General features: G+C 44.1%; 1 protein-coding gene across 1 annotated transcript; it reads right to left on the bottom strand.

The window, feature by feature from the left end:
• Nucleotides 1-415: 415 nt before the first annotated feature.
• Nucleotides 416-9823, bottom strand: Ndufs2 (NADH:ubiquinone oxidoreductase core subunit S2). The gene is made up of 14 exons (XM_047567016.1): nucleotides 9677-9823; nucleotides 8962-9068; nucleotides 7217-7407; nucleotides 4652-4772; nucleotides 4342-4454; nucleotides 3919-3993; nucleotides 3671-3748; nucleotides 3456-3541; nucleotides 3127-3246; nucleotides 1820-1949; nucleotides 1274-1369; nucleotides 1019-1102; nucleotides 828-885; nucleotides 416-645 (listed from the first exon to the last, which is right to left on the bottom strand). The coding sequence occupies exons 1-14, from the start codon at nucleotides 9769-9771 to the stop codon at nucleotides 608-610; spliced, it is 1392 nt and encodes a 463-aa protein (XP_047422972.1). The 5' UTR covers nucleotides 9772-9823; the 3' UTR covers nucleotides 416-607.
• Nucleotides 9824-10552: the final 729 nt, after the last annotated feature.

A 10552-nucleotide genomic window follows, 5' to 3' on the forward strand; every position in this document is an offset into this window, starting at 1 on the left:
GAGCTGGGAGATCTGGACTAAGCCTCAGCCCTTCGATGATCAACCTCTTAGCCCACGGAATAAGGGCACTCTCATGCTTAGGAAAGGCTGTCTACACTTCCACCTTTCACTCCGCCCCTGTTCAGAGACACATCTGTATCTGACATGATAAACTGTCCTTCAAGCTTCCCTCTATACCCTTTCCTTCCCACTTGAAACTTTATACCCAATCTTGACTTAAGGGGCTTACCATTTTGTGTGGACATTGAGGTTAAGGCAGAGGGAACTGAGGGAAAAAGAGGAAATGAGGAATAGAGAAGTGGAAAGGGCAAGAGTCAGCAAAGGGGTGGAGATGAGCAGGAAAAATTGCTAAGACCTAAGTGTAACAGAAAAACAAAGTGAAAGACAGTAAGATACCAAAAAGACATACCAGGGGCATAGGGGCCGCAAGGCAGCTAATTTATTATAATTTTTCCTTTTTAGTACATGCATAAAGTCTGTACAGAAATATATGTGTGTGTATACACACACACACACACACACACACACTCACACAGCCCCATTTTCAATGAGGGACAGGCTCCACAGAGGAAGCTGATAAGCAGGGCAGATCAATGCTGTTTCCCGCTCACCGATCTACTTCTCCAAACACAATATCTTGAGTACCTAGGTCAGAGGATAGAGAGAAGTGGTGTTACCAAACAGTCAGAACTCATTACTAAGTCTAAGAGATGGAGGCCTCAAGTCCATACCATAGTCTATGCTGAACAGGGAGTGTTTGGTTTCCCAACCAGAGCCTGAAACCCCTTATCTAAGATACCTCCAATACACAATAAGATGCCTCATACCTATGATGGCAACGACATCTGCCAACATGTGTCCCTTAGACATCTTGTCCAAACCAGCCTGGAGAGATGGAGAGAGCAACAGTGTGAGCAAGAGTAGGAGGAGATGGAAGGAGATTTCATAAAATCTCAGCCAAGGTCAATAAATTACGGATTAATTTATTAACATTAGAATCACTGGAATTGGTTCTTACCAGGTGGGCAAAACCAGGAGCCTTGATCTTGCACCGATAAGGGCGGCTACTGCCATCAGACACCAGGTATACCCCAAACTCACCCTGTGCAAGGAAGAAGGTTGGGTGCCTCTGTTAATAGGAAGAACATTCTTTCCTGTCAACAAAATTTCTTTGTTCATCCTCACATCTTCTTGCTGATGAGTGAGCATTCTGTTGTATGTTGATCTCTGGCTACTCACCCTACATTTGGTCTTTCCCCTCCCTTCTCCTCACCTTGGGAGCCTCAATAGCAGTATACGTGGCTCCTGGAGGAACTTGGTAGCCCTCAGTATACAACTTGAAGTGATGAATCAGTGACTCCATGGAAGTCTAAAGGGAGGAAAAACACACCATCAGTAAATCGGACACAAATTCTGTCTCTTGAGTCTTCCCCTGGCACAGAAAATAATCTGCCCTCAGGGAGTCTAAAAACCAACATGGAAGCAGAGAAAACAGAACAAAAGAGCCAAAAGAGGCTCAGAATCTTATACAATGTGCCAGGCCTGGTGGTACATGTCTATAATCCTAGCAACTCAGGAGTCTGAGGCAGGAGGAACACAAGTTCAAGGTCAGGCCTTTGTCTCCAAATAAAAAATAAAAAGAACAGGGGAGTAGCTCAGTGGTAGAGCACTCCTGGATTCAAACCCTGACCCCCAGTACTTAAAACAAAGCAAAAAAACCTTGAACAGTGAATTCTTTGAAAAAGTAAAAATAGAATTGAATCTAAGGCTATTCCTCCCAGGCCACTGATTCCCCACTCTCCCTTTCCCTGCAGCCAACCTTCATCTCTGCTCGCTTAGGTGGAGACACTTTAGCATCATCAACCTTGATCTCCCCAGAAGGCATCTTGTTCAAACACTGTAAGATGATTCGAAGGGACTGGCGCATCTCCTCCACCCGACACAAGTACCTGAAGTAAGTGAGACAGACTCAGAACAAGACAGGAACAGGTTGAGGAACAGATATGGGGCTGGAAAGATGACCTCTGGTTGACCTCAAGATAGTCAGATAAAAGGTCCCCCCTCTTTTCTTCTAATACAGTATCTCTGCTTAGAGTGGTTATTCATATAAATCCTGTAGTATTTTGATTCTACTAGAGTCTTTCCCCAAATCCTCTTTATTTTCTCAGATGATAGGCTGTAGTGTTTCCCTCTTTATCCTCTTAAACACTTTCTTAGACTAAAGAATGGAGGAGATGGGCACAAGGGCAAATGCCTATAATACCAGCAACTTGAGGCTAGAGCCTTGCAAGTTTGAGGCCAGCTTTTACAATTTAGCGAGGCCCTAAGCAACCTGGGTAGGCCCTGTATCAAAATAAAAAATAAAAAGGGGGCTGGGGCTGTAGCTCAGAGGTAGAGCACTTGCCTAGCATGTGTGAGGCACTGGGTTCAATCCTCAGCACCACATATAAATAAATAAAGGTATCATATCCATCTACAACTAAAAATATTTTTTAAAATAAATAAATAAATAAATAAAATAAAATAAAATAAAAAGGGTTGGGGATATAGTTCAGTGGTAAAGTTCCCTTGGATTCAAATCCCATTACCAAAAAAAGAAAAAAAAAAAAAAAAAATGGGGGAATCAAATGGAAAAACAAGCAAACAAAACAGAAAAACAATAGCAGCAAATCTTACTCAGGGTCAGTGAAGAGGAGTGGAATTTGAAGCTTAGAATCTAGTGGAAAGAGAACGGGATCAGGCAGATTCTAGTCTTAACCACTACTAACAGAATAATCCCAAGCTAATCTGTAACTTTAATGCCTTAGATGTCTCAGTCATAAAATGCAGCCCAAACTAGTTCTATCTAAGACAGGAAGTATAAGGGTAAGATAAGGTGCCATGTATGTGTAATCTAGTTTGGGGATTTTTTTTGTTTTTGTTTTAGGCACTGGGGACAGAAACCAGGGTCTTGGAAATGTTGAGCAAGTGCTCTCTCCCTGAATTACACTCCCAGCTCAAGCAACCTAATTTGACAGAGGAGCTCCTACAGGTACTGGAGGTAGAGTAAAGAAGAAAGTAGCAAAGAGAAAAGTTAAGCAGGGACAACGAGCTGGACAAGAAACTGAGAAAGGATTGGGGCCTTACCTATCATAGCAGTCTCCTCGAGAACCAATAGGAACATCAAACTCAACCTGGTCATAAACATCATAGGGCTGAGTCTTCCGCAGGTCCCACTGGATGCCTGAGCCCCGGAGCATCACTCCACTATAAAATAAAGAGCTTAAGTACTACTCTTCACAAACCAAGAAAGGAGGCACATTATTCCTTAGTCTCCTCCTTCCCTCCCTCACATTCTGGGTGTGGGATACAAATTCAGAAAATGGCAAGGAGGGTGCCAAACATTCTTTCAAGCCACATACTTGAACTCCCCACTCCCATCTCCACCCCTAAGGAAAGAAATAGTATTATCCCACCTAAAACCATAGTTAAGTGCGTCTTCTGCTGTCACAACCCCAATGTCAATAGTTCGATTTCGCCAGATCCTATTGTTGGTCAGCATCTATTGATCAAGAAAACTGATGCATTAATGCTCTTTATAACAATCTTATTTTCTTTACAATTGGAAACTAAAATCCCACATGTCCTTTAAGAGGGAAAAAGATTTTTTCCCCATTGATTTCTATCTTACCTCCTCTACCTCATCAATCCGAAGAGAGAAATTCTTAGAAAACTCATAAATGTCATCCATAAGTCCAAGGGGTAGGTCCTAGAAGCCAAATGAAGGCAATACTGAAGAGTACAGTCTCCATTAAGGAGAACCAGATCAGCAACTCTCCCCCAGGATTAGGTTCCATCAACCAGCACTGCCCTCCAGCGGTCACAGAGGGAAGAGGCCTATACTGGAGGTCTGGGAGGCAGGGAAGCCCACTCACTTACCTGGTGCACTCCTCCTGGGCGGATATAAGCAGCATGCATTCGGGCTCCAGACACTCGCTCATAGAATTCAAACATCTTGAAAGGACACACTGGGAATTAGTGACCCCTAAGTCTAACAACATGATGGCCCACTATACCACCACCTTCTTTTTTTTTTTTTTTTCTTTTTTTCTTTTTTTCAGTGCTGGGGATGGAATTTAGGGCCTCCCACATGCCAGGTAAATGCTCTACCAAAGTCACATTCCCCAGCACCTACTACCCCCATTTTCTGCCTTTTTATACAGAGTTCCTAAGAATATAACTCACGTAAATATACCTTTTCCCTCTAAATGTTCTCTCTTCTCCTTTGAATATCTTGTTTCCTTCATGCCCTCCCTACTTTCTGCTCTTCCTCCCCTATTCCTGTCCTCACCTCCCTCATACCTTCTCCCTTTCTTCAAACATCCAGAAGAAAGGGGTCATGGCCCCAATGTCCAGGGCATGTGTGGTTACAGCCATAATGTGGTTCAAAAGTCGTGTGATTTCTCCAAACAGCACTGTGGAGAGGCAAAGACAAGGAGAACAGAAGGATAGAGCAGCCAAGGATTCATCCTGAAAGCAGTCTGGGCAGAGCCTGGGGTCTGAATACTGAATACGGAGCTTGGGTTCAATGTTCCTAAGGCAGAGAAGGGATAGGGTGGAGAAGGCATGTGCCTTCTCATAGTGGGCAGCAAGAGTAAGTGGCAGAGCATACCTCGGATCCACTGTGCCCGGGGAGGAGGCTGGATGTTTAGTAACTTCTCCACAGCTAGCGAATAGGCCTGTTCGTTACACATCATGGACACGTAGTCTAGTCGGTCAAAGTATGGAAGGGCCTAGGCAGAGGGAGTAATCTAGGTCATATCTAACAAGCCCAGGAACCCATAGTATGGCTGCCAGAAGCCTTCCTTCCAGTGGACAGGAGCCCCAGCAAGGCAGGATGAGATAACCCAAAAGCTAGTAGTATGCTGGCAAATGTTTCAAAATGGCTTTCCAACGTGAGGGGAGGACCCTGATTTGCCATGTTTGTCAATTTCCAGAGTGAAAATACTTCCACTTTTAAGATATCAACATTATGTAACTGAATGCAGCATTGGGAAGACCAGTATATGGCATTTCTAATATAGAAACCCAATAGTACTTCAAAGGCAGTCCAGTAAAATGTAGTAATAAAGAAATAATGAATTTTGAGTATTTTTCTTTTTAATTTTTTTTAAATTAGTACTTTTTAAAAAATATCTTTGGGGGCTGGGGAGATAGCTCAGTCGGTAAAGTGCTTGCCTTGTAAGCACAAGGCCCTGGGTTCGATCCCCAGCACCCCCAAAAAAAATATCTTTGTTGTATTTATTTGTATGTGGTGCTGAGGATCAAACCCAGTGCCTCACACATGCCAGGCAAGCACTCTTCCACTGAGCCACAATCTCAGCCCTCTTTTTAATTTTTAACGTATTTTATTTATTTACTTTTGGCATTGGGGATCGAACCTAGGGGTGCTTTATCACTGAGCTACATTCCCAGTTCGTTGTATTTTTTTATTTTGAGACAGAGTCTCACTAAGTTGCTGAAGGTCTAAGTTGATGAGATCAGTCTCAAACTTCAAATCCTCCTGCTTCAGCCTCCTGAGTCCCTGGGACTTTAGTGCACCACCATGTCTGGTTTAATGTATTTTTTAACTAATACACAAAAACATAAAAATCACATACATTAATAAGGTATAATATAATATTTCCATACGTGTAGAGTTTTAAGTATTTATCTCTTTAATTAATAAATTATCATAAGATTAAACTTTTTTTAAAAATCATGTAATTTAATTTTTAATAATGTCTGTGTTCAATAACTGGCTCACAAAATTCCCTGAAAATTTAACAATCACTCTCTTGCTAGTCAATATTAGCTGGCACCAGTGCACCATTGTCAACAGTCCTCTGGCCCAAGTGACACTCTGCCAAAGAATGGCCTAGACTACTAACTCTCTGTTTTCTCTTAAGTCTCTTAAAACTGAGCTGGGCACAGTGGCACATGCCTGTAATCCCAGATACTTGGGAAGCTGAGGCAGGAAGATTCCAAGTCCCAGGCCAGCCTGGGCAACTTAGTGAGACCTGTCTCAAAATAAAATTAAAAAAAATAAAAAGAGAGAGAGAGACATGGGCAAGGGATGTAGTACAGAGGTAGAGCGTTCTAGAGTTCAATCCCCAGTACAAAAAAAAGAAAAAAGAAAAACTGAGATGTTGAAGGAGAAAGATAATCAGTTTTAGGAATATCTGGGAGCAAGAGATTTAAGAAAAACAGAGCACCAGTTAGAAATAGTCCTTCCCCCAGAAGGCCAAGAAACTAAGTCCTAACTGTCTACTGAACCATCTTCAGCTTCCAGGAAAGAGGTGGAGCTAAAGTATCTCTTGTTGGGACAGCCTGTTCTTATCCTGATGTCACTGTGACGTGGGATAACGGTACAGGGGTTAACCCATGGATGCTGTAACCAGAATCCATCGCTGCCTATGATTCTCTGGAGGAATCATGTTCTAGTCACTGTTCATCCCAACACAGGGCTGAGTCTAAATCCTAACCCCACCCTTATGTTTTCAGGACCTTTCTTCATGACAGTAAGAAAAAAACTTCAGATTCCCAGATCCAACTCCTTCAAATTTGACCTTCACCACTTAGGTCACACGGTTCTCCTAAAAATGGCAAACTGTCACAAATCCCCTCCCAGTGACTCACTCAGTGTTTCTAAAACAAACTTAGACAGCTGGAAGATACAAGAATCACCTGTTAATCCTAGAGAGCTGACGTCTTTCTCCTCTTTCTCTGCCCTCTGGGACACTAGCTTTGACGCACTAGTATAAGATCAGGGAAACTGAGGCATTAGGGTACTAATGGTCAAGGGGTGAACCAAGCTACCTATAGAAAAATTGAGACTGTGGCTCCAGGCCCAAAGCACTGCTGCTGGACAAGTCAAATCCAAATGACTCAAGCATTCCCTAACATCATCCTCCATCTTCCCAACCAAGACTATCCTAAAAACCTCAATGCAGGGCTGGGGAAATAGCTCAGTCGGTAGAGTGCTTGCCTTGCAAGCAACAAGGCCCTGGGTTCAATCCTCAGCAACACAAAAAAAAAAAAAAAAAAAAAAAAAAAAAAACACCTCAATGCATTACCTTCCTCAACGCATTACCTTCCTCAACACCTTCCTTCTCTGAAGTTTTGGGGCAGCAAACCCTGCAAGGTCCCAGGCTAGAACCCAGATCCCATCAACAGACCCCTGCTCCCGCCTCCACACCTGTAGATAGGTCTTGTATTCAATGAGCTTCTCAGTGCCTCGATGTAGGAGCCCAATATGAGGATCACACTTCCGCACCATCTCGCCACTCAGTTCCATCACTAGTCGCAGTACTCCATGGGCTGCTGGGTGCTGTGGCCCAAAGTTCAGGGTCAGGTTGGACACCATTTTGTCCTTTGGAGGGTCCACATCTGAGAAGTGGCAAATGGTTCAGAAACAAATGATAATTCCCTTGGGAACCTCCAACAGACAACAAGGACTTACTCTTTCCCTATAGATCTTCCATCACACTGTTCCATACCTTGTTAATTTACTAATCACCAACAGGACTAGGAAAAGGACCATTAGAAGGGGAAAAAGGGAGATCTAAACTTTCCAACAAGAAGGATCATGAATCACACTGGGTATGATAGAGTATGCTTGTAATCCCAGCAACTTGGGAGGCTAAGACAGGAGGATCACAAGTTCAAGGCCAGCCTCAGCAATTTAGAGAGGCCCTAAGCAACTTAGCAAGACCCTATCTCAAAATAAAAAGGGAAGGGATGTAGCTCAGAGTAAAGTGCCCCTGCCCCTGGGTTAAATCCCTAATATAAAACAAACAAACAATGAATCTCATGTCTCCTAGAACACATATTTAACAAGTATAGAAAATAGTTACATAACCCTTTTCTACTTCTTCATCTTTTTTTCCCCCTGGTACTGGGGATTGAACCCAAGGGTATTCTACCACTGAACTACATCCTCAGCACTTTTTATTTTTTATTTTGAGACAGGGTCTCACTAAGTTGCTTAGGGCCTCACTAAATTGCTGAGACTGGTCTTGAACTTGAGATCCTCCTGCCTCAGCCTCCCAACTCTCTGGATTACAGGTGTGTGCCACGGCCCCCAGCCTTGATCTGGTTTTGATCTCCCTACACCATAGTTTCCTCACATTTGGGATAATACTCTCAAAGGACTGTTGTCAGGATTAAATGAAATAGATATACAAAAATGCTTCACAGCTGGGTATGGGGTGCATGCCTGTAATCCCAGGTACTAGAGAGGCTGAGGCAGGAGAATTTCAAGTTAGAGGCCAATCTTAGAGGATAACTGGATAGAGGACACCATCAGTGGCAGAAACCCAATAAGTAGATTCCTAAGACAATTAAGGTCTAATACAAGATAAATATGAAACAGAGTGATAGCAATGAAAATTAAAAGAGAGAAATGACCTGATATGAAATATTATGAAAGAACCTATGTAATTTGATGACTTATTAGACAAAGATGTAAAAGGCAAGAGAGAGAAAAGTCCAAGATGACTAAAAAGTTTCAATTCTGAAGGACTAGGAGAAATGAGGGTATCACTGATCAGAAATTTAAAAATAAAGAAAAGAACGAGTTTCGATGGGGAAAAATATGGTTTGTATTCAAGTAGGTTACATTTGAGTGCCAGTGGGGAAACTAACTTGTCCAGATGGAAATGTATTAAACCTGGAAAGAAATGACACTAAATATTGAAATTTGGTAGGAACCTTTGGGTAATAACTAAGACCTACTCTTTCTTTTCTTCTGGAATATCTTTCTTTCTCTTCTCTACCTGACAAATACCTGTTATTATCACTAATATGTTTGTTGATTTGGGTAGTGAAAGAAGCAAGTAAGTAGAGACTAAACTTGTCTGAGATAGAGGGCTCAAGAGCATTTAAGAGGTCAGCATGGGGCAGGGATGGGTGTGGCTTGAACCAGTGGTTCTGGATACTCACCATTCCAAGGTGGAGGCTTCCAGTGTGCTGTTTCCTTGGTGGGGTACATGACAGCTCCCCCAAACTGCTCAGCCCATTCCACATCTGGCTGCCATTGCCGAGCACCTCTGGAAGTTAAAGACACATTTTAGACAAAGTGACCCATGATTGGCTCCTCTGTTCCCATTCACTCTCAAGTAGGCCCTAGGTAGGGTGTCCTGGATTCTACAATGCCCTAATTACTGACAGAGACAGTGTAGCTTTGGCAAAATAAGGTAGAACTTTAGAGGTTACGCTCCTACTAAGACTTATTTCTGGGCTCATTCCACCCAGTGCATGCAATGTTGGGGACCCTGGCTCCTTCATATTTTCATCACATTCACATTCCCTTGGATGGGTTTATTCAAAGTCAACGTAATATAAGGGGGTGGGGGAAGCGGTAAGTGAGGCGGTATTCTGGTTCCGTGGCTGTGCTCTGCTTAGGTATGACAGGAGAGATGCACTCAAGTTGTCTCCCACACCACTGTTTTCACCGCTGGCACAACGAACTCAAGCCCCTTCCTCAGCCACAGCGGGAGCCACTACATTTCGGAGCCTGAAAAATCAGGTCCGGGCAAGGGGATCACAGGCCTGGGTCATTCTTTCCTAGGGGGGGTCACTGGACCCATGGAATGTCCTCATCTTTCAGAAACCCTATCCTTGAGGAGAACATATCGAGGACTGCCCTCTGTCTCACCTGCTGGGCTGAATCGGCAGACGGACGCCAGCCCCGGGCCGCAGCGCCTGGGTCCCGACACCCCGGAGGCTGCATAGGGCCCTCAGCGCCGCCATCTTACCCTGTTGTGGACTGCGGGAAGGAGAACCGGGCGGAAGTGACTCCTGCGCGCCTCCTTGTGGGCTTCTGGTCTATTGGCACAATAGATCCACCATCATGGAAGCTGGCAGAGCCATCAACTACGAACCTGACAATATCCGGGTTTTGCGACTTGGCTTCACTTGCGTTTAAATAACGGTGAATGTCGCCATGTTTAATTAGGGCGATTTCTCCCACGGTAGTTGGTTGGCTTTTCGGGAAGTGAGAGAAAGAAACTTGCAACTCTAGCAGGGGCAAAGTTACATTTCGCGCTTTCTGGCAAAGCCCGCCTACGTGTACCTTGGAAAATGCCCACTTGGCTCCGACCCTGGCTCACCCTCGCGTGGAGGTTCCTTCCACCTTGGCTGTGGTCCTGCTGTTCTACTCTGCATCCTGCTATCCTGGGGTAGCCCCAGGCTTTGCCAATAACCTCCTTATCACGGAATGCAGAAGATTTGTAACAGGGAAAGCCAACTAATTTCCATATGTCCCAAAAGAGGATAGGGATAGGGGCCCAAGTGTGCCTGGGTAGGTCCAAGAGCTCCCGCCAAATCAAAACAAAAACAAAAAAGGAGTAGGATGCCAAGGCCACCAGCATTGGTGGAGGGGGATGCCCGGGTATGTAGAAGCCACCTCGTCCCTGATGGGGGAGGGAAGGTCCTCCACGGATGACCAGATATCCTCTAAGCTTTCTGAACCTACAAAATCACGGACCCACAAAGCTCCCCTATAGATACTTCATACCCCACTTCTGTTCTG

This window comes from Sciurus carolinensis, chromosome 1, assembly GCF_902686445.1.
Source record: "Sciurus carolinensis chromosome 1, mSciCar1.2, whole genome shotgun sequence".
NCBI classification, from domain to species: Eukaryota; Metazoa; Chordata; class Mammalia; order Rodentia; family Sciuridae; genus Sciurus; species Sciurus carolinensis.